The 24,898-nt window shown below is 47.4% G+C and overlaps 1 protein-coding gene across 2 annotated transcripts in view; it reads right to left on the bottom strand.

The window, feature by feature from the left end:
- Nucleotides 1-2,526: 2,526 nt before the first annotated feature.
- The window catches only part of IFFO2 (intermediate filament family orphan 2), a 54,491-nt gene continuing 32,119 nt past the window's right edge, over nucleotides 2,527-24,898 (bottom strand). Inside the window, exons 2-9 of one of the 2 annotated variants that reach the window (XM_040422846.1) lie at nucleotides 23,352-23,412; nucleotides 23,174-23,269; nucleotides 14,161-14,301; nucleotides 12,382-12,530; nucleotides 9,673-9,793; nucleotides 8,824-8,913; nucleotides 5,737-5,867; nucleotides 2,527-3,352 (exon numbers count right to left, since the gene is read on the bottom strand). In XM_040422846.1, the coding sequence (XP_040278780.1) occupies nucleotides 3,244-3,352; nucleotides 5,737-5,867; nucleotides 8,824-8,913; nucleotides 9,673-9,793; nucleotides 12,382-12,530; nucleotides 14,161-14,301; nucleotides 23,174-23,269; nucleotides 23,352-23,412 (898 nt within the window). In that variant the 3' untranslated portion in view covers nucleotides 2,527-3,243. The remainder of the gene's footprint in view (nucleotides 3,353-5,736; nucleotides 5,868-8,823; nucleotides 8,914-9,672; nucleotides 9,794-12,381; nucleotides 12,531-14,160; nucleotides 14,302-23,173; nucleotides 23,270-23,351; nucleotides 23,413-24,898) is intronic. The other variant, XM_040422853.1, reaches the window with a different exon arrangement.

The following is a 24,898-nucleotide window of genomic DNA, read 5'->3' as shown; positions in this document are numbered from 1 at the left end:
TATAACATGCAGAAGTGCTGTTCTGTGACAACCACACCTGGTCACCCATAAGAGTTGTCACCAGCATCGGTCACCCGTGTAGAAGTCCAAGGTTACTCAGAAACGGTGGCCTGTAACAGAGGAGCTCCACACCAGCAGACGGCTGAGCCGATACTGGCACATGATTCTAACCTTAAAGGGATTGTGCCAAGTTTTAAAACTTATCCCATACCCATTGAATATATAGAGAAGAAGCAGATCGTGGGGTTTCTGTCCCTCCACATATGAATAGATAGGCAGTCAAGCATACAGTTGCAAGAAAAAGTATGTGAACCCTTTGGAATGATATGGATTTCTGCACAAATTGGTCATAAAATGTGATCTGATCTTCATCTAAGTCACAACAATAGACAATCACAGTCTGCTTAAACTAATAACACACAAAGAATTAAATGTTACCATGTTTTTATTGAACACACCATGTAAACATTCACAGTGCAGGTGGAAAAAGTATGTGAACCTCTAGACTAATGACATCTCCAAGAGCTAATTGGAGTGAGGTGTCAGCCAACTGGAGTCCAATCAATGAGATGAGATTGGAGGTGTTGGTTACAGCTGCCCTGCCCTATAAAAAACACACACCAGTTCTGGGTTTGCTTTTACAAGAAGCATTGCCTGATGTGAATGATGCCTCGCACAAAAGAGCTCTCAGAAGACCTACGATTAAGAATTGTTGACTTGCATAAAGCTGGAAAGGGTTATAAAAGTATCTCCAAAAGCCTTGCTGTTTATCAGTCCACGGTAAGACAAATTGTCTATAACTGGAGAAAGTTCAGCACTGCTGCTACTCTCCCTAGGAGTGGCCGTCCTGTAAAGATGACTGCAAGAGCACAGCGCAGACTGCTCAATGAGGTGAAGAAGAATCCTAGAGTGTCAGCTAAAGACTTACAAAAGTCTCTGACATATGCTAACATCCCTGTTAGCAAATCTACGATACGTAAAACACTAAACAGGAATGGATTTCATGGGAGGATACCACAGAGGAAGCCACTGCTGTCCAAAAAAACATTGCTGCACGTTTACAGTTTGCACAAGAGCACCTGGATGTTCCACAGCAGTACTGGCAAAATATTCTGTGGACAGATGAAACCAAAGTTGAGTTGTTTGGAAGAAACACACAACACTATGTGTGGAGAAAGAGGCACAGCACACCAACATCAAAACCTCATCCCAACTGTGAAGTATGGTGGTGGGGGCATCATGGTTTGGGGCTGCTTTGCTGCTTCAGGGCCTGGACAGATTGCTATCATCGAAGGAAAAATGAATTCCCAAGTTTATCAAGACATTTTGCAAGAGAACTTAAGGCCATCTGTCCACCAGCTGAAGCTCAACAGAAGATGGGTGTCGCAACAGGACAACGACCCAAAGCATAGAAGTAAATCAACAACAGAATGGCTTAAACAGAAGAAAATACCCCTTCTGGAGGGGCCCAGTCAGAGTCCTGACCTCAACCCGATTGAGATGCTGTGGCATGACCTCAAGAAAGCGATTCACACCAGACATCCCAAGAATATTGCGGAACTGAAACAGTTCTGTAAAGAGGAATGGTCAAGAATTACCCCTGACCGTTGTGCACGTCTGATCTGCAACTACAGGAAACGTTTGGTTGAAGTTATTGCTGCCAAAGGAGGTTCAACCAGTTATTAAATCCAAGGGTTCACATACTTTTTCCACCTGCATTGTGAATGTTTACATGGTGTGTTCAATAAAAACATGGTAACATTTAATTCTTTGTGTGTTATTAGTTTAAGCAGACTGTGATTGTCTATTGTTGTGACTTAGATGAAGATCAGATCACATTTTATGACCAATTTGTGCAGAAATCCATATCATTCCAAAGGGTTCACATACTTTTTCTTGCAACTGTATGTGCCACTGCTCCATTCATCTCTATGGGAATGTAGTACTCTGCATCTCGTCAGAGAATGAATGGTGGAGCAGCCAACATGCGTGAGGTGGGCGTACATGGGGCCCCCATTTTTATGATGGGGCTACTTTCACACCTGCGTTCAGGTGTCCGCTCGTGCGCTCCGTTTGAAGGGGCTCACGAGCGGTCCTGAACGCATCCGTCCAGCCCTAATGCATTATCAATGGAGGCGGATCCACTGAGAATGCATCAGTCTGCCAGCGCTCAGCCTCCGCTCCGCTCAGTGAGCGGACACCTGAACGCTGCTTGCAGCGTTCGGGTGTCCGCCTGGCCGTGCGGAGGCGAACGGATCCGTCCAGACTTATAATGTAAGTCAATGGGGACGGATCCGCTTGAAGATGACACCATATGGCTCAATCTTCAAGCGGATCCGTCCCCCATTGACTTTTAATGTAAAGTCTGAACGGATCCGCTCAGGCTACTTTCACACTTAGAAATTTTTCTAAGTTATAATGCAGACGGATCCGTTCTGAACGGATGCAAACGTCTGCATTATAGGAGCGGATCCGTCTGATGAAACATCAGACGGACCCGCTCCGAACGCTAGTGTGAAAGTAGCCTTAGGGTCACGATGACCATACCCTTATTCTCCTATGCCGCGGGCAGAGGATCAGTGTCCCTTTAAGTCTACATCTTAATGACTTGTTGGTGATCGGCAAAATAATGAGCGGCTCTAAAATCCATTCTGAATAAGGCAAACATATTGCATAGTCCCATACCCAGTGCCGCCTTCTCTAGCTGCTGCGTCACCCCCGGCGTCTATAAAGACACGCCGCCATCTTGGCCAACAATAAAGCTAAGAACATTTTGGTTTGTCGTTCAGTTTTAACAAGTGCTATAAATAAACCCCAGAGCCGCGACTGCAGATAGCGGCCCTGGAGTAAAGTGATCCCACACATTAATCGGCTGCCCTAAGCGCCCTGAATTAAAGCGCACCCCAATCTCCACGCACAACGCGAAGCGGCAGACCACAGCATCACTGGGGACTTCAAAGGCTGCCGTGTGCGGGCAATGGGTGCGCTAAAGCCAGAATGTGGGATCCGTGGAGTAATCCAGGTGGCTCAGAAGCGGGGAAGGCACATTTTAAACAGCGTTTTTGTTTTTCTTTTTTTTTTTAGTCCCTCTATTTACAGGGTTTTCTGTAGAAGAATAGACATTTACAGCACCAAATCAGGAGGGGTATCTGGAGGGGGTCTTGGAAAGCCTCCAGTCAAAGTCTCTGGTTCATCCACTCAGTCAGTCGCGTCCAAAACAAAAAGGTCCACGAGTGTCACTTATCAACTGATGGCGCTGTCTCCGTCTGCGTCCTTCTCAAACTCATCCTGCATCTCGTCGGAGTTCCCTGAGTCGCTGCTGGCCACGGAACTGGTGGACGGAGAGTTCCTGCTGGAAACGAAGTAGAGCAAATTGTAAGAAGCCACATTTTTTTAAATAAATATATATACAGTGATATGTATCACTGTAATGATGATATACTGTATGTAAGTGATTACAATATTACAGCGAAAGGAGAAGTTTATTGGGGAAAACTATACAACTGAAAGGCGGCTCGATGACCGTGTTGGGCAGCCTCTAGGCTGGAGGCTAGATGACATGCGGCCTCTTTTCTGCTTCTCTCAGTCCAATGATGCTCCCCCTCTGAAAGTCTGTCAACAACCAAAATGTCTTCCAGGGTGTCGTAGAGACATGTCTAGCAGTCAATGATCTATCAAGAGGTACACTGCACAAAAGTAGCTTCTGAGAGAATTTTTAAAGGGCAGCGTCCCTTTCTTTGGCAAAACCAGACCACAACCTATAATCCTTTCCATATCTGTCTGAGACATAACAGCAGGACGAGCTTTGCAGCAATCTGACATTTCTATCTGGGTACGGTACATTTATTTTTTGGGGCAATGAATGTAATTTGCATTGTAATCACTTGTTCACCAGATCCCTGCTTGTTGTCATTGAACAGGAACAAACTTCTTTGCATCCAGAGTCTGAATGCCCTTCCTGATGCGTCTCAAAGCCAAACATTCTGATACATTGTATCCAGGCTTCTTACTGTAGATACAATGTATCCAGGCTTCTTCGCAGATACGTTATGGGCTACATAAAAGCAGCATCAATTCCCCACCTGTTCTGCAGAGTTTTCTACAGGAGGATGATCTATACCAGTGGTTCCCAACCAGAGGCTCAGGAGCTACATGTGGCCCCCCCATAAGAGCTGCCGTAGGGCCACAAGCACTGGTTACAATACATCTGTTCTGACGATATTGCAGACATATCTTAACCCCTGAACAGTGCAAATATGAATGGTACAATACAAATATCTCAAATTCCACACCGAAATGCCTGCTAGCCCACGATTTCCACGTTTAATACGTCTCACCCCATGTTTATTTTTCCCAAAAAAAAAACGTAGCTCCTGACTACTTACTACTCAAAGTTAATCAAGGTACAGAAGGTGGGGGGACCTCTGAGCTACAATGACCAGAATTGAATAATACCGAGTGTGAAGAGGACTAGGTCATAACTAGCTTTTAGACTCAAGGTGTATAAAAGGATGGCTCCATTCACTGACTGCAAGCGGAGATCTTGATATAACTTTTCTTCATGCAGTGCTAGAATGTACGCTGCACATTTATAATCTGCCATACAGGGCAATTTCCGCTGCTGATTTTCTCTCTTTTTGTATCCACAGTTTTCCAGTATAGGTGCCGTATATATGGCCATATCCTTAAAAGGGGTTGGAGACCTTTTTTAGGAGTTTTTGGCAAATGCCCCCTCCTGGCCTATTAAGGAAAGCATATTTAAAAACTACTCCACGCCACCGGGTCGCCCACTGCCAACATCCACTTTGACACCGCTGCTGCCAATCGCTCACCACAGCAGTGACCCGCTTCCCTTGCATCATGTCAATTGGTCACGTAACACAAGGGGAGCAGGTCACCGTTAAGGCCAGCGAGTGGCTGCAGCAGTGAAATCCGGACGAGTCAGCCAAGGCCAGGGAGTGAAGGAGCTGGGACCCAGCCCAAAGTAGCAGGTTAGTATGCTTTCCTCTTGGAGGTCTAGCCATAACGACACAAAGGTTTCAAATCAGTGGAGGTTTGAGTGCCAAGACCCCCGCAGATCACTAGAAAGAGGAGAGAGGGGGGCTTGTATATTGTGCTCTCTCCTTGCTGCAGGACACGGGCTAAAATTAGTTAATGGGCCGCCCCAATTCAGTCTCCTGCCTTCCTCTCTACTCGTTCTACCAATCAGTGGGGGGGGGGGGGGGGGAAGGTCTCAGCACTCGGAGCCCCATTGACCGAAAACATTTGATATGTCTCTATAACATGAGAAAGCTCTGAGACCCTTTAGGGCTACTGTACTTTACATGCGGTGTATGACTGCAGCCCAATTCCAGTTCCCATGAGCTCCTGACATGCTACACGTCATGGACAAGTGAAGGGGCACCCCGGCTCTCCGCTCTGGCTGACTGGGAGCACCCCTATGACGTTCACATGCCACAGTCAGTGTCCAGGTGCAGTAAGGTGAAGCTGGTGATGTCATTTAGGTTGGAGAATTCTCGAGCTGGTGATTATTTGTTCCGTCAATACTGATGTCCCTGATCCTGCGCTATTAATATGTAGCAGTATTTGGTTTAGTAAGGGCCACGCCCGCAGTATTCGCCTCACCTGTTATTAATAGCCATCCCATGTGTGGGTGCAATCACTGAAGACGCCCCAAAATATATAAAGCAGCAGGTAAACATACACCTCCCCGATCACCTACACAGAGCGACCCACCTGCCAGCCGATCCTTTGATAAGTCTCCGACACGTCTCCATCTGTACGTCCAGACCCCTCTTCATGCTGCACATTTCCATGTACTCGTGCAGATGCCGGTTCATGTCGCTCTTTGCGTTTGCCAATTCCAGCTACAGAAGAAGTGAAATAGCCGTCAAGTCATTGCCTACAGGCTATGCTGTAAGTTCAGTTGGCCCATCTGGGACATTGATGGCATATGGCTAAGAAAATGCCCCAAAGTGAAGGGCAGCACACTGCGCATGCGCAAGACCTTCTTCATTCATGTCTATGGGCGCACCGGAATTTTTTCGGAAGTCCTATAGCAGTGAATGGAGAGAGCACCAAGCAAGCGAGGCCACCACTCCATTCAACGGAGGGAGTCCGCCCATGCGTGGCGGCTCTCTGTTCACTTTGGGCGCCCCAGTCTGGAAATAGGGGAGGGTCCCACCTCTTAGTGTTCCAAATGGGCCAACCCTGTTGAAAGGGATTTCCATGATTTAAAGAGGCTCTTTGGGTTTTAGATATTGAGGACTTATCCTTAGGATACCTGTATTGTAAGGGTATTTTTTAAGTACCGATCTGTCCCCTTTTATTATTACCATTATGTGTAATGTTGTGCCGTGTAACCTAGTACCCATCCCCATTGTGCTGATAAGACCACATTCCTGAGGGATCTCAACATGCGTGATGCAGACTGGAGGAGGGGCTGATGGGAATAACTGTGGTCTGCACTAACAATTAATTGGGATCCAACCAGGCGCTTCATCCTAGGTAGGATGCAAGTATTGATTTGCCCTATCTCTTGTACACCCTGGGGTGTCAGTCATGTGTTATAACGTGGTAGACATCGACGGAGTCTCCACCGAATTTAGGCTAGTGATGGATCAGGTTCTGATTTTTTTGTGTTATTGTATATTTAATCACATTTAGTAAACATATTTATTCACTAAGCCTGCGTAAGCTTATTCATTCTCAGATCTTTTGAATTCACGTTACAATACCACACCAATATAAAATTGATGGGGATGTGGCACCCGGTAACGCCTCCACTCAGCTGTTCTTAGCAGGCGCCAGAAGCAGACAGCGCCATACACTGTGTAGTGGCCGTGCGGGGGTACTGTAGCTCAGTTTCCATTCACTTGAATGAGCCCGAGCTGAACAAAGGCCTTTTTAATGATGGACACGATGTTACAAGCAGAGGAAGAGGCTGTAGCTGATCCAATAGCGGATCAGTGCTTTGCTGGGAGACAGATCCCCCACCAATCATATATTAATGATATATCCTGAAATTAGGTCACCGATATTTATCAGGATTATCCCAAATTATTACTATGTAATGAACAGGGCATTTAAGTGAAGTATTACTGCAATATACATGTAATAAACAGTTTTTTTTATTTTTATGTCCATTACTTTTCCTCTCTGGTAGCGCCCCCTGCTGTTTTATCCATCTGCAATCAGTGGTGGACGGACATGCTCAGTAGCTTCCCTTCTTCATTCCTCCTCATCATGAAGAGGCCTGGACACCTTTTATTCACTCATCCCTACTTATAAATTCATAGAACTATACGGCTATGTCTCTTTAGACTGTGGAGAAGGAAATTGTGGGGGAATTGCATACCATACTGTATCTCTGAGCCACTATTTTGTATTCTGGGGGGGGGGGGGGGGGGGGGGGGGGAGGGATTAATAAGAGCTAACTTCAATGCATCCTGGGAGCGGCTGCCCACCCACAGAAAGAGAAGAAAGTCCTCCAGAAAAGAGGCAAAAAATAAAAATAATAATTATATATATATATTTATATTTTATTTATTTTTTATTTGTGGGAAAAGCCTTTGAAATCATGGAAGATCCCTTTAACAAGATTGTCTTAAAGGGTAAAACAAAACGCAAAACAGAGAATGTCAGAGGGAAAAAAAAAGGCATTTGTTTGGCATCTGGATCGCAGTAGATTTTTGGCCTCTTTTGTGAAGGTAAGTGCATGTAGGTGGCATTTCTGAACTTTAATTTTACGCTTTATACATCTCAGGCCTCGTTGGAGACCAACTTTAGCCACAAATATGAATTTTTAGCAAACATTACAAGAGTGAATGAAGAGCACCCACAAGTGTGATGTGCTGGGTGCTACTCTTGAATGGGTGCGTGGGTTAATCATGCACATGAATGTATTTTCTTTCCGTGTCCGTTCAGTTTTTTTTGCGGACTGTATGCGGAACCATTCATTTCAATGGGTCCGCAAAAAAACTGAAGTTACTGTGTGTATTCCGTTTCTGTTCCGCAAAAAAATTAGAACATGTCCTATTATTGTCCGCATTACGGACAAGGATAGGACTGTTCTATTAAGAGCCGGCTGTTCAGTTCCGCAAAATAAGTCATCCGTATATTTTGCGAATCAGTTTTTGGCGGATCGCAAAATACTTACGGTCCTGTGCATGAGCCCTTATAAAAAAAAAAAAATTCTATATTTTTGGTTTTATTTGCACTAGTTAGAATTGTGAATTTTTTTTTTAAAAAGGTTGTAAGTACCCAGCACCACCTGCAGGGGGCACTACATACTAGCTGGATACGCCAGTAATTAATGTCCTTGTTACGTCATCCAGTATTTCAGAACCTCGTCTCGGAAAATAAATCAGTAAATTATTGCCGACTTCTGGACGGTTTGATCACTTTAATATCACAGACAGCGTTCTATTTCTTTATAGATTTAGTTAAAATAATATGACCTCGGCAGAACTTGATCTGTTCTCTTTCTCCTGGTCTTCTAATTGCTGCAGTCGTGCCTGCTCTGGGGCTACCATGGTAACATCAACTGGATACCTCAGCATGGACTTCCCGTCAGGTCACCTCGGTCTACTCAAAAGAACACATACATGGAAGAGAGTATCCCACGGGCAGGAAGGCCATGCAGAGTCCGCTTGTTCATGTTACCATGGTAACCCCAGAGCAAGCGCAAGTTTTCATGACTACAGCAGCGAGAACAGAACAAGGCCTGATCGCATACGAGACTGAACCTGAGGTCGGTTCTTCATGAGACACCCCAAAATCTCCCATTCTGATGACAGACACGTCACTGCTCACCCCCCTTACCTCTATCTGGCCAATGGTTTCCTGGTATTCTTTGTCTCGCGTCTTCAGAAAAGATTCCGTCTCCTGAATCAGACTGCCCAGACTTTCATCCTGTGAGAGACGGATGATGGGGAATCAGCAACTTAAAACGCGTGAGCACCAGTGTATGAGACAGGCTTGGGATAGTAACTCCGTACAGTAAAACGTAATAGGACAGGAGTCAGAAACCTCCGGCTGTTCTCAAACTACAACTCCCAGAATCCTCTTTTTTTCCCCCTTCTATGGGAATTACTAGAACAGCTGAGCAAGTGTGCATGCTGGGAGTTGTAGTTTCACAGCTGGAGTGCCAAAGGTTGTTGACCCAGGTACTAAAATCTGATGGGCGCTGGACTATCAGATGCTCTGGATTACTGAACAGCCATAGGAAGGCCCCAAGTAAAAAAAATGGGGTGTTTTGGCAATGCCTGCCAAACTTACCTGCTCCCCGCTGCTGGGTCCAGGCTCCTTCCCTTCCAGTCCTGGGATTCCTTGCTTGGGTAGGAGGTCCCCCCTCTGTCAACATCCGCTTTGACACTGCTGCAGCCAATTACTGGCTTCAGCGGTGACCTGCTCCACTTGAGTCAAGTCAACTGGTCTTGTGACGCAAAGGGCTCAAGCCACCGCTGCAGCCAGCAATTGGCTGCAGAAGTGTCAAAGCAGATGTTAACAGCGGGGGACCCAAGCAAAGCAGCCGAAGACAGGGAAGGAAGGTGCCACTACCCAGCGGCAGGGAGTAGGTAAGTATGCATCCTCTCCCCCTCCCCCCTGCCCAAGGGTAAACGTAACAAAGCCTGCTACACCAGTACACGGCTGATGCTCTGCAGTACTGACCTCTTTCTGGACCTCGATGGAGGGATTACAGTTGGAAAAGTCTTCCCACAGTAACAAGGTGTCCTCATTTTCTTCCCAGGTCAGACTGTCACAATCGTCGTCAAAGTCGTACGTCTCCCGCCTGCGAAAGACAATGGAGAAGAATATTGAACAAGATCCATATGGTAGAGGTGGACTGTAAGGAATAAAAATGAGGACTCGGACTATTCTAGATCTGGCCACCTGGTGGCGCTAAGACATTAAATGTACTGCAATGCATCCAATATACGTAATGTCTTCTCAACCCCTGAGCGAGATGCAGTGTATCCTGGGTGGGATGCGACATCACAGAGGAATGCGATGACATCGCCGAGCGAAATGTTCATCCCCTCTTAGGCTGCTAAAGCTAACAAAGCCCATCCACCAGTCTGTGAAAACCTGGCTGTACCTCATTCAGCTTGCAGAGCTGATGGGTTGTTACAATGTGATCAGTCTCTTTTGGGATTAAAATAACAGCAGCGCAAAGCTCTCTTCTGCCCCGAGAGTTCACTACAAGGCCGCAATGTGTCAGCAAACTTTAAAAATTGTAATAAAACAGTTTTTCGATGCCTTTGACGATTTCATAAAAGTGGAAACGCCCTTTAAATATGGAGTCTGCATAGAAAGGCCTGTTATCCGTGTCTTGTACATCGGAGGAAGCCATTCACACGACCGTATTTTTGTTCCGCATCCAATCTGCATTTTTTTTGCGGCTAGGATGCCGACCCATTCGTTTCAACGCATCCACTTGATGGGCTTGTGTCTTTTTTCAACCGTATTAACTATAACAAAAAATGCGGACAGAACACCGTGTGCTGTCCGCATCCGTATGTACGTTCCGTAGCCCCGCAAAAAAGACAGAATATGTCCTATTCTTGTCCGTTTTCCAGATCCACACAAAAAAAAAATTTTTTGGCGGACCACATGGTGTGAATGCACGACATCAGTGCCATTTTGTGACATCATCAGAAATCTGTGATGTCATCAGAGGCCGCAGCATATAAATCCATACAGCACGAGTGAGGTCACCGACTACACAGAAGATACGAAGCACGCCGCCCTCGCCCCGGAGAGATGCCGGCTGTACATCAGCGGCTTGCATTTGGCAGACTAAAACCATGATGCATAAAGACGGCCAAAATAAACCAGCAGACAGACCGGGGAGGGCGGTATTTTAAAAGATGTCGTACAGCTTGGTCAGCATTCTCCAAATAAAGCTTCCCCCTCCCCCGCAACTGCTGTTCCAGATCCGGGAGAAGCTGCAGACTTGGCCCAGACCTCTAGGACGTCCGCCAGTCACATCCTTTTCCCAGGAAGACGATCTCCGTCTGGAATTGTGCTAATAGCAGGAAGCCGAGCCGCGTAATACGGGGAATTCACTGGAGAATACAGGACGCTCCACGATCCATTGCGGAATCCGATTAGTAGGGTGAACTGGGGTTCAGTTCTGGGAACCCAGTTCTTTTTGCATATTTGCTCCTCGGCCCAGCAACCAGTCTTAAAGGGGTTATCCAGAAATTTGATATTGAGGACCTGTTCCTCAGGATAGGACATGAATATCAGATCGGCAGTGGTCCGACAACCTCGGCGATCAGCTGTTTGAAGAGGCCATTGCGCTCACCAGAGCTCGGTGAGTGTGACAGTCTCTTCACAGCTTACCAAGAACAGTGCCGTCCATTGGATAGTGGCTGCGCTGGGTATTGCAGCTCAGCCATATTCACTTGAAGGGGACCGAGCTGTACCTTAGCACTGTACATTGGTCGCGTGGCGTCGCTGAACAGCTTATCAGCAGGGGTGTCAGAAGGCAGACCACCGCCAATCTGATACTGATCAATATCAAATCCCCTTTAAGTTGGCCATACATCTTAGATAGCTTTCAGCAAAACAGCAGCCATATTTTATGACCGCCTTCCCATACACTCAGCTCAGCAGAGCATGCAGGTATGGGGTTAGAAGCTTAAAGGGGTATTCCCATCTATGATAGCGTATCCTACAGATATGCCATCAATGTCAGATAGGAGCTCGTCCCAGTGGTGGGACCCACTCCTATCCCCCCCCCCCCCAAAGTAAAGTACAGATCACTGCTCTCCATTCATTGCTATGGGAGTTCTGAAAACAGCCAATTGATCTGCTATTTTTAGAAGTCATATAGTGGTGAATGGAGAGCACGCTGCGCATGCACGGCCACCTCTCCAATCAGCGTTATGGGGGGGATGATGGAAATGGTGGCGAATAAAGGGTGGCTGCACTTGTGTGGTGTGCTCGCCTTCACTATGAGGGGCCCGTTCTGGAGATAGGAGTGGGTCCCAGAGGAGGAACCTGCAGCCAACTGACATGGATGGCATAGATCGGAGTACTCCTTTAAGCCCATGCTGGACACTTCTGGTGGCAGCTTACATCAAGAACAAAAGGATTGGACATGTTGAAATTTAACTGCCCAATCCTTCTAGACATTTGCTGTTGGAGGGAGATTTGGAAGGTCCTCATATACATGGTCAGCCAGTCCAGCCAACATCAGTGGGTTCAACAAACATTCATCTAATGTGTATGGTCAAGTTCAGGTCCAGGCTACATCTGGACCAAGCTGAGGTCATGGAAGGAGTAAGAAGGGATTTATTTTGAATATTGGTGAGGGACTAGGGAGGACTCTATTACATAACTACAAGCCCCCACCCCCCACCCTGGACTTACAACTGGTTGAACATCCTCTTCATTTCATCCGTTATGTTGAGGGAACAACTGACTTCATCATCCGAGAAGCGCCCAGCGTCCCCGTCCTGCTCCGTGATGTCATCTTCTGACGTTCGCTTACGCTCCTTCTTTTTAGACACTGTTCCCACCTGCAGGAAGAGAAGATCGGCAGCTCATGGTTACTAAAGAGCGATCTTGACCAACCACCACCACCAAGATGAGCCTATGGGTTTAAGTGCATTAGCAAGCTGCAAGACTGTGCCACCAGCATTCACCCACAGAGCACATTCAGTGGCAGCCTGGGCTAAGCATGCAGTGAAGAGCGGGATGCATGGTAAAGAGCAAGCCCTGCCGTAGAAAGACCGCGACTACTCAAGAAAGAAATACCGACGCAAGGATACAGGACAGGATGGAAAGAACCACAGACACCAAGAAACTGAAGACGAATTGTATCACTTTACTGATATGCATCATAGTTTACACCAGCAAGGAGGACACAAAGTGGAGCTGAGAGAGGAGCCTATCCTACCCTCCATAATGAAGGGACCTCACACTAAGCGAAGAGGTGAGCCTAGCCTAACCTCCACCGTAATGAGACCTTACACTAAGCAGAAAGAGGAGCTTAGCCTACCCTCCACCATAAAGAGACGTTACACTAAAAGAAGAGGTGAGCCTAGCCTACCCTCCACTATGATGGGACCTTAAATGAGCAGAGAGAGAAGCCTAGCCTACTGTCCACCATGATAGGACTTTACACTGAGAGAACCCTAGCCTACCATCCACCATTATGGGACCTTAAATGGTGCTGAGAGAGGAGCGTATACTACGCTCCACCCTAAAGAGACTTACACTAAGCAAAGAGGTGAGCCTAGCCTACCCTCCACTTTGATGGGACTTTACATGAGCAGAGAGAGAAGACTAGCCTACTGTCCACCATGATAGGACCTTACACTGAGGGGAGAAAAAAAAACCTAGCCTACCTTCCATCATGATGGGACCTCCCACTAAGCGAAGAGGTGAGCCTAGCCTACCCTCCACCATGGCGAGACCTTATGCTAAGCAGATAGAGGAACTTATCCTATCCTCCATCATGATGGGACCTTACCTGGAGCTGAGATGAGCCTAGCCTACCCTCCACCATGATGATATCTTACACTAAGCAGAGAGAGGACCCTAGCCTAACCTCCACCCCAATGGGACCTTACACTGAGGGGAGAGAGAGGACCCTAGCCTACCATCCACCACGATGGGACCTTACACTGAGGGGAGAGAGAGGACCCTAGCCTACCATCCACCACGATGGGACCTTACACTGAGGGGAGAGAGGACCCTAGCCTACCCTCCACCACGATGGGACCTTACACTGAGGGGAGAGAGGACCCTAGCCTACCCTCCACCACGATGGGACCTTACACTGAGGGGAGAGAGGACCCTAGCCTACCATCCACCACGATGGGACCTTACACTGAGGGGAGAGAGGACCCTAGCCTACCATCCACCACGATGGGACCTTACACTGAGGGGAGAGAGGACCCTAGCCTACCATCCACTACGATGGGACCTTACACTGAGCGGAGAGAGGTGCATAGCCTAGCCTCCACCATTGTGATCCCTTACACTGAACAGAGAGAGAAACCTAACCTCCACCATGATGGGAACTTACACTGAGCGGAAAGAGGAGCTTAGCCTAGCCTTCACCATGATGGGACCTTACACTGACGGAGGTCATGTTAACTAAAAAGAGTGTATGAGCGAGAAGGAGAGGCAAGGCTCTGTCACCTGAAACATCTTGGATACGTCTTCGGAATTGCGCTGCTGTGCTACATCACACAGCTTGGCAGTGATATCAATCCTCCGGCAGATATCCATGTCCACCTTCATAGCTTTTTCCTGGATCTTTGAGTCGAGGTCAGTCATTGGCTGCAGGGGATATTTGTACATTACCTTCTCTAATAAGAATGTCAAGATTTACCCCTGATCATTAACAGAACATCCAGACAGGTTTACCAGAAAAATAATAAAATTTTACATTTCCCTGCTCCAGTCACATCTAGAGCAGCATTCAAAAGTTCTGTTAGATTCTGGTTACTAGAGAGCAGTGGGAGCTTAGAGAACCTGCCGGCACTCCTGTCATGTCTGTTTTGGTAACTACATGCATTCCTCCTAATACAATTCTGGAGGACTTTTATCTGTAGAAACCTGTGCTGTCCCTCTGTTATTCTTCCTAGACATTTATAAATTACCAACTGGGTGTTATCAGTTGGGGGGGGGGGGGGGGCTACATGGTCTGACACTGTTCAGTACTGATTGTGTAGGGGCACATTCCTAGGTGAAAGGTAATAACCAGTTGTCTATTTAGTCAGAAACTGCTAGTAGGAATAACAGAGGGACGGAGATCTAAAAACAGATACTCCACTTTAAAAATAATCAGGGGGTTCTCGTCCCTGGAACAGATGGAGATAGCTGACCTCACTCTGCCATCTGCTTAAAGGGGTACTACACATACATGACCTCTACTCCATTGACAAAGAAACCCTGTTCTTGTGATCGGTGGGGGTCCCAAATGTCAGACCCCAAGAGATGAGACATCAATCGCCCATCCAGCGGATAAATGTTGATTAAGGGAAACCCCCTTTAAGTGGCAGCTCCATAGCAAGGGTCCTGGTCATGGCACCGACTACAAGGGTTAGTGAATGCAGCTTTAGATGTGACTGGAGGAGCATAAGACACGATGTAACTCAGAACTAAATAAGTAAAACAAAGTATCTACAAAAGTTACCATTCTTTACGGAGTTCTGAATTGTAACAAGTGGAGCAGCACTATAGGGAAACGCAACCCGGGCTTTCTGTAGCCCTGGGTATGTGTCTGGGCTACTGGCCAAGGCTCTGCCCTGTAACAAGGGTGTCAAGGACTGTATGTAATAGGTGCTTGTGTTTTTCGTCGCTTAGATGATTATTACAACAGGTAAAGTGTCCACATACACAGGTAATCCAGCCTGCGGCGCCCTGAATAGCCTGAATGCCATTGTGCGGTCACCTCCCTTTTGTCCTTACAAGACGACCTGTCAGTGTGAATAATTATGTAAAGAGGTGTCTGTATGTAGGGCAGGTCCTCCACCCCCGATACACCCGACTAGCGTGCGACTGTACTCAGACACATGAGCCGAGCATGTGGCTCCGTCCGGAACGTACAGGCCTCTACACCCCGAGCCCTTCCCACCAAGGCTTATGTAACTTCATTCTACGGTAAGTTACCGTCGCAGGTTTACATCTACAACGCATACGGAAAGTCTTTAGACCCTTTCACTTTTTTCACAGTTTGTTATGTTGTGGCCTATGCAAAAAATACAAATAAAAAAATAAATAAATAAATAAAAAAAAAAAAATCAAGTTTTCCCCATCATTCTGCACTCAGTTTCCCATAGTGAGAAAGTGAAAACAAAGGTGGTCCTTTACAAAAACGTTAAATCCCGGTCTGTGTCCCCCTTGCGGTGCCAGAAGATTCCAATAATTTATGACAAGGCGTGCACCTAGTCTTAAATTAGGTACACCTCCGGCAGTCCGTGTGCCTGGAGTGGAAACTACTCCAGCCCCTGACCGGAGTAGTTTTCTGGCCGTTTCCAGATATAAAAAATAATAATAATAATAAAAATGGCTGATTTGTCAGGGCCCAAGCCCCAGCCAGGACCCCACCGATCCAAAGTTTCAAACACGCTTGCAAAAATGCCTGTGTGACAAAATATTGTAAGTTTCAAAATGGGATCTTGTGACTTATGGCAAAAAGTGGCATGGAGGGGGGCTGAGTAAATGACCCCCAAAAGCTTTGCTAATTTATTGTAATCTTGCATTGCTATTAGTTGTTCGAAACTCCTTCCATGTAAGAATTATGGAGACCACTGTGCTTTTTGGAACTTTCAGTGCAGCAGAAATGTTTTGTCCCCTTCTCCAGATCTGTGCCTCCACACAATCCTGTCTCTGAGCTCTACAGGCAGTTCTTTCCTCCTCATGGCTTCCTTTTTGCTCTGATATGTATAGTCAGCTGTGAGATCTTATATAGACAGGGCTGTGTCTTTCCAAATCCTGTCAAATCACCTGAATTTACCACAGGTGTCTCCAATCAAAGGTGGAGAAATATCTCAAAAGATGATCAAGAGAAATGGAAGGCCCCAGAGATGTGTCACAGCAGAGGGTCTGAAGACATATGTCCATGCAGAATTTTAGTTTTTTTTTCTTTTCAATAAGGGCTCATGCACACGACCTTATGTATTTTGTGGTCCGCCAAAAATACGGATGGTGTCAGTTAGGGGTGGGCGGTATAGGCGATATGCGATATAAATTTGGGCCACGATATGGATTTTCGCCATATCGCCGGACCGCGATATGATCGCGCTCTCTGCGCGCACCATTTTCTCCTGAGCCGGCACAGTAGAGGGAGAAGGAGGGAGTCCCTCCCTCCCCACTGTGCGCGGCTGCCGCTGAACACCAATGAGGACAGAGTAGGAGGAGGAGGAGGGGAGGGACTGTGGCCACTGCGCCACCAATGAATGTGCCGGCCATATCCCACAGGGTCCCACTCCCCCCCCCCCCCTTCCCCATCATTGGTGGCAGTGGGCAGTTCCGATCGGAGTCCCAGCAGTGTAATGTTGGGGCTCCGATCGGTTACCATGGCAGCCAGGACGCTACTGAAGTCCTGGCTGCGATGGTATGTTAGTGAGCAGCATTATACTCACGTGCGCCGTGGCCGTCGGGCGCTCCTTCTGTCTGTGCGGCGGATTGCTAATGCTTATAGCATTAGCAATGCGTCGCACAGACCTATGAGAAGAAGGAGCGCCCGGCGGCCATGGCGCACGTGAGTATAATGCTGCTCACTAACATACCATCGCAGCCAGGACTTCAGTAGCGTCCTGGCTGCCATGGTAACCGATCGGAGCCCCAACATTACACTGCTGGGACTCCGATCTGAACTGCCCACTGCCACCAATGATGGGGGGGGGGGGGGGGGGGGGGGAGGACCCTGTGGCCACTGCCACCAATGATTAATACTGGGGAGGGAGGGGGGGCGGATCAAAGGCTGGGGGAGCAGATCAAAGGCTGGGGGGGGCAGATCAGAGGCTGGGGGGGGCAGATCAGAGGCTGGGGGGGGCAGATCAGAGGCTGGGGGGGGGGCAGATCAGAGGCTGGGGGGCACATGAGAGGCTGGCTGCCATGGTCTGCTCCCTGCTGTTGTGTGCACAAAGCACAGGGCAGCAGGGAGAGTGTAAAGTCCTATTCACCCTAATAGAGCTCTATTAGGGTGAATATGACAAGGGTTCTAGGCCTTAAGGAGGCTAATAGTTATTAAATAAAAAGTAAAAAAAAATAAAAATTTAAACACCCCCCCCAATATAGAAAACAATATATCGCAATATATATCGCATATCGCACATGCTTAAAATTATATCGCAATATAGACTTTAGGCCATATCGCCCACCCCTAGTGTCAGTGTGCATTTCGTATTTTGCGGAACAGAACAGCTGGCCCCTGATAGAACAGTCCTATCCTTGTCCGTAATGTGGATAATAGGACATGTGGAACGAAAATACAGAAACAGAATGCACACAGTACCTTTCGTTATTTTTGCGTACCCATTGAAATAAATGGTTCTGTATACGGTCCGCAAAAAAACAGAATGGACATGGAAAGAAAATACGTTCGTGTGCATGAGGCCTAAGTTTGCAAAAATTTCTAAAATTCTGCTTTCACTTTTTCATTATGGGGTATGGAATGCAAATTGGCGGGGGGGGGGCGGACTTCAATTATTTTTTTTTTTTAGCAGAAGGCCGCAACATAAAATGTGAAACCATGAAAGGGTCTGAAGACTTTCTGAATACTCAGGTTGGGAAACATGGCCCGTGTGTTGGCCACATCTCCTGGACCGACTGAGGATTCCCTGACCCGAACTAAGTGATAAATCTGATGCAGCCAGTTCGGGTCAGTGGACCGGCGGTCAGTCCAGGAGATGCAGCCAACACACGGGCCATGTTTCCCAACCTGAGCACGATCGTGTGTCAGCCCCTACTCTACAAATCTACAAATCATGGTTTACACTCCATTCACATCCAGAGCAGCATTCACAGTTCTGCAGCTTTCTAAGATCCCTGCTTGGTGTCAGTGAATAAAAACAGCAAGAAGATGAAAGGCAATCCTGCTCACAAGGCCGAGGAGCTAGGTTCAGCGTATAAGTTTTTAGGTAGCCTATGGTCTAAGACGAGAGAGAGATTTGTGCTGCTGTGTTAAAGGGTTGTCCAAGAATGTAAAGTAATCCCCTCTAATTGATGGTGGTCCCATCACTGGTTAGGGGTCGTGTCCCCATAAAAAGCTGGTGCGGCATTTCAGCGTGTGCACTGCCCTCCATTCAAACACTATAGGATGGACGGAGATGCTTTCAGGCCCATAGACTTTGAATGGAACGGCAGTACACAGTCTCGACCACCTCGTGAATCAGGGAAGAGACATGGGACCCCGAAACTTGTGACTGGTGAGGGTCCCAGAGGCCAGACCTCACCTATCCAACACGTATCTCTTTGAAATTAAAGGGCATCTGTCAGCAGTTTTGTCCCTATGACACCGGCTGACCTGTTACATATGCACTTGGCGGCTGAGGGCATCTGTGTTGGTCCCATGTTCATATGTGCCCGCATTGCTGAGAAGAATGAGGTTTTTCTACATGCAAATGAGCCTCTAGGAGCAACGGGGGCGTTGCCATTACACCTAGAGGCTCTGCTCTCTCTGCAACTGCCGCGCCCTCTGCATTGTGATTGACAGGACCAGGCGGTGTAAATGTGATCACACCTGACCCTGTCAACCAAAGCGCAGAGAGTGCAGCAGTTGCAGAGAGAGCTGAGCCTCTGGGTGTAATGGCGACGCCCCCGTTGCTCCTAGAGGCTCATTTGCATATATTAAAACATCATTGGGACCAACACAGATGCCTTCAGCTGCCAAGTGCACATTTAACAGGTCAGCCAGTGTCATAGGTACAAAACTGCTGACAGATGCCCTTTAAAGAGGCTGCTCCAGAACGATAATTTATTGTATACCAGTCTGTTATACTGCAACAAACCCTCAGCTGTGTGAGCAGGATGTGGTTTGCATGCATTGCCACAGAGTCCATGGTACGACAGGATTTTAAAGAATGGAGTTTTTACAGGACTCTGCGATTCCAAATGGCAACAAGCACATTTGTAAATGCAGCTTTGGATGGGATTGGAGAACAAAAGATGCGGTAAATGGAGAACAATCATTTTCAGGGTTACCCTGCATCTAGAGATATACTGACATGAAGAGGTTCACAGCATCTTCCAAGGTAAAGCCCGCGAGGCCATGAGCCTTGAATGACTCCACAAACCGCACAAAAGGTAAAAATAGAAAGAAAAACCTAATGACTGATGAACTGGAACAGAGACAATGGAGCCTTGTCCGCGATAATCTGACTATTAACTCCTTCAGGACTAGGCTGCAGGCTTACAAAGTCCAGACCCCGATGCGGGATGATCAAATCCCGGGACTATTTCCTATAATCGGCTCGTAGAGGAGATAACGCAGCAGACGGACGTTTCCTTCTGGTTAACCAGACTCCGATCACAGCCGGGGAACGAGCCATTACTCATGGTATTGTTTCTCTTGGCGGAGAATCCTAATATGGCTTCAGTTTTCATCTGAGAACCAGTTAACTAGATCATGGCCAGAAGAGGTTTTAGAAAGCCCCGATTCACTGATCCCAAAACTGAAAACAAGGGGTAGATGGGAGAGCCAGCACCTAGGCATGGGGGTACCCTGGCATGCTTGCTAAAAGCGGGATGTTGTGCGGACCACCATGTGCCGTACATCGGGTACCCCAGCCGATCATGAGGAGCTCATTGTAATGAAAGGGGTCCTCCAAGGAGGGCATCTCCCTTCACAGTGCAAAATTGGACCCCCTTCTGTACCGTTCCCATAGCATTCACGCCCCAAACTGAAGGTGGCCATAAACATTAGATAGCCTGCAGCTATTCCGTCCGCCCCCCTACATTCACATGTTCTCCATAGATGGAGCAGAGTAAGCCAGGCACCTCTGGCGGCAGCTTCGGTCTTTGGACGACAAAGGGATCGGACATATTGAAATCAAACATGCCTGATCCTCCTTCTCCTCGACAGCTACCAGTAGAAGAGTTAGAACATCTCCATACACGTTAGATTTGGACAACATATATCCCAATGTGTATGGCAGGTATCATATGAAGGGGTGGGGGGTTAGGGTCTATTCACACGTCAGCAAAATGGCTCCGGAACAGGTGCGGACCCATTCATTTTCAATAGGGCTGGAATGTGCTGTTCGCATCCGCATTTGCGGATCCGCACAAAAGTAGAATATGTCCTATTCTTGTCCGCAATTGCGGACAAGAAAAGGCATTTTCTATGAGCGTGCCGGCGATGTGCGGATCTGCAAAAAACACATATGGACGTGTGAATGGACGGCGTCCGTGCGCGTTCCGCAATTTGCAGAGCGGCACGGACAGCCTTTAATATAACTGCCTATTCTTGTCCGCAAAGCGCGGACAAGAATAGGACAGGTTATAATTTTTTTTTGCGGGGCCACGGAACGGAGCAACGGATGCGGACAGCATACGGAGTGCTGTCTGCATCTTTTGCGGCCCCATTGAAGTGAACGGGTCCGCACCAGACCCGCAAAAACAACGGCCGTGTGCACGAGGTCTTAATGAAAGACGAATGGTTTTTAAAGTTTACTGTAAAGAAAGTATAAAAAGGCTTGTCGGTTAAAAGTAACTGGCAAACGGCAGGGAAGGGGTAAACTAATAAAACCAGTAACGCTTACTGGTTTCCAGTAAAAAGGTGTCAATGTACCACAAGGGACCACTGCAGCCAATCACTGGTATATGATACGAGACTGGTGGCACATCACAGAGAAAAACTGGACCAATGGTGGTGCTGGAGAAGAGGGGGGTTTGAACCAGTAAGAATAGGTTTTTTTAAACTCCGACAGCCCCTTTAAAGAGGTTGTCCAATTTTATTTATATTGATGACCCATCATGCCTTTCACAAGACCTAGGTGCACCTCAGTCTCATTCAAGTGAATCCGCCTTAACTGCAATACCAGGCGCAGCCACTACACAATGTATGGCGCTGTGCTTAGTAAACCGCGAGGAGGTCACCGAAACACCCTGGCTTCCTCAAACAGCTGATCGTGGGGGTCCCGGGTCTCAGACCCCCCCACTGATCACCAATTCTGAGGATAGCCAATATTAAATATTTGAAAAACCCCTTTAAAGAGGACCCTTCATCAGTTTGTACTTTCTAAAATCAATACCTCACTTTGTAGGCCAAGATTAGGAGATGGTGAACAATTTTTTCTCAATGGCCGTGGCACAGTCTGCTGCGATTGGACATCTCACAGCCACGGAGAAGGAGACGCCCCCTGAAAAACACTGCCGTCTCCTCCTCCCTATACCGATGCTATTGATTAGCATACAGGGCGCCAAAACAGAACGGGAGGCAGAGTGCCGCAACAGAGGAGCAGATCAGTTTAAAAAGAAAAAAAAAATTGCGCGATGACATCACCTAATCTTTGCCTACAACATGAGGTATTGATTTTAGTACAAATTGATGAAAGGTCCTCTTTAAAGGCTATGTACACCTCCGGAGGCAATTTTTTTTTTATGATTGCACGTTACTCATTTTTGGCTAAAAATAATTTTTTTTAAATTGGCCTTTATTAAAAATATTGAGCTGTTCTGTCACAAAGGTTAACTGTTTGTCTAGCTGTGTGACTGGTACTTTCACTTTGTGCCCGGTCATCTCTAAACCTCTAAGAGGTCATAAACACGTATTTAAGTCACATTCTTATCAGTAAGATAAGAACTGCCCTATAACGAGCGTTTAGAATGTCAGAGAGCAGAGACAAGGAGCCAGTCAGCTCCTGGGCTGATGAAGCAGAGAGAAAATCCACAGGCTGCTACTAGAGAATCTCAGCTCTGTACACAAAAAAGGGCTCCATATTTTTAATAAAGACCAATTAATTATTTTTTTTTAGCTCAAAAGTACAATGCAATAGTACAAAAGAAAAATTGCCCCAAAGGGTGCACATAGCCTTTAAGCTTTCTATAACGAACAGGGTTCAGGGGCAATCCCCACTTTGGACAAAACTTGTTACAATTGTATCTAGTCTAGACCAGCAGCCTGCACTCCAGACAAATTGTAACCAACAACCAGATCAAGAAAGGAATCTGCGCTGCCCGAAGTGTTCAGCTCACAGAGGATTGCCTAGACTGGATACGATTGTAACAAACCCTCAGCTGTGAAAAGTCAGGAAGGATCTGTGTATTAGAAAGGTGTTGAACTGTTCACTAAGAAAGCTGAGAAAACCCAAGTTAAATACCAGCAATTAAATCGATGATGGATTCACAGGACTACTTTACAGGAGATGGACCTGATAGTAATTGTACGTGGGCTGCAGCGGCTACCCACAGAAGAGTGTCAGCTCACATGCTCCGTCCTGGATGCCTGCAGAGACGCCTTCATGCATGTAGCATCGGTTAGTCACACACAGCAAACGGCGTTCCTTCTCAGGGTCGTCCACCACAAACCTAAACCCAAGATGCAATGAGCCCATTCAAGTGCCAGACCGGCTAATGGACAAGCGGGGTGAGTGGTCTATAACGAGGGGGGTGGGATGAGATACCATTACAGCTCAGTATCTCCCACAGAAGAAGCGGTGAGGGTTAAACATTCGGCAGTGATCACATGGATGGGACTTACATCACTCATCAGACCCTTGAAGACCACCAGCTCGGACTTCAGCCGCTCGATCTTCTCGTTGAGCTCATCATGGACATTATAAGCCTCTTGGGCCTCCTGAGGGAAACAACGAGGAGCCATGAAAGACACGTTCACACCTGCGTCGGGAGAACGTCTCTGCAGGCTCCCCATCACTTACCTCTTGGAGGGTCTCCACCATGGATTGTAGGTTTGACCTCTTGGCCAACTCTTCCTCCCACCTGCAAAGAGAAAAAAAAAAAAACAGTCAGTAAGGAAACTGGTGAAAGGTTGGACACACACTTCAGGATCATCTTATATCTAGTTCCATTCTGCAGTAGCTCTCAGGCTGTAGTAGCTCCTGCTGGTTCAGTGTCTGCAGTACAGAGGCCTCCAATCAATGGCTGCAGGGAGCTCCCAAACCTCTACATCTCCTCCAGTGCAATGTTCCACCGCATTAGGTGTCATGCACACGGCAGTTGCTTGGCCGTTCCGTGTATTGGGGGCCACAATTTGTGATCCCCAATGCATGGGCACCATCCGTGCAGCTGCCACAATGGATCCAGACCCATTCAACTTGAGGATCAGCATGTCGAAATTCGGCACACACACACACACACACACACACACACACACACACACACACTTTCTCCCGTGACAAACGAACCTGAGCCGGACATCTTAAAATACAAGGATCTCCTGGAATCGGAGGTTCTAATGTGTTTCGACTCCTTAAAGGGTTACTCCAGCTTATAAGTCACTATTCGAATCAGCCAGCACAGCACAGACGTTGGAGCGAAAAAGGACACGCCTGCTCCCCGCTCCATTCCAGCGCTGGGAAGTCCAGTCTGGATACTTCCAATTCCTGGCCTGTGCACATCTGGACAGGGTCACCTGCACTACTGCAGCCGACCACTGGCCTGTGCACATCTGGACAGGGTCACCTGCACTACTGCAGCCGACCACTGGCCTGTGCACATCTGGACAGGGTCACCTGCACTACTGCAGCCGAACACTGGCCTGTGCACATCTGGACAGGGTCACCTGCACTACTGCAGCCGAACACTGGCCTGTGCACATCTGGACAGGGTCACCTGCACTACTGCAGCCAACCACTGGCCTGACCTGGGACCTGTCTCCAAGCGGCATATGACCCAGCAGAGAATCAGGGAGCAAGTGAGGGGCTTTACGATCAGCACTCTACCGGCCAAATTGATATAAAAACTGGAATAACCCTTTAAGTAAAAGCATATGTCATACATAAAAGCCGGCGGTGGACTGCAGCCGTCACTGGATGGCTAGTTGAAAAAAAATATATAATTTAAAGGGGCTGTCCAGGATTAAAAAAAAACAGCCCCACACCTGTCCTTAGGTCGTGTGGCACTGCAGCTCATCCTCATTCACTTCAATGGAGCTGAAATATCTATGGAGGAGACAAAGCCAACACTCAAGCCCCAATCAACGCGTTCCCATCAATACGTATTCCGGAGCTGGTCACCTACACAGGGCCCGTCCATCCATCCTGTGACGCCATTACACAGCGAGAGAAAGATCACGCATGTGGATACAAATTGGGGGGGTGGGGGGGGTCTTCACTGCATTTCTTACATTTCTCTCATGAACCAGGAGGCTCAGGATGAATTACATTATAGGCCAGTGATGGTTAACCACTGGCGCTCCAGCTGTGGTGAAACCTTGACTCCCAACATGCTCCATTCATTTCTATGG

This window comes from Bufo bufo, chromosome 1 (genome assembly GCF_905171765.1).
Source record: "Bufo bufo chromosome 1, aBufBuf1.1, whole genome shotgun sequence".
NCBI classification, from domain to species: Eukaryota; Metazoa; Chordata; class Amphibia; order Anura; family Bufonidae; genus Bufo; species Bufo bufo.
This window is presented reverse-complemented; position numbering and strand designations above follow the sequence as displayed.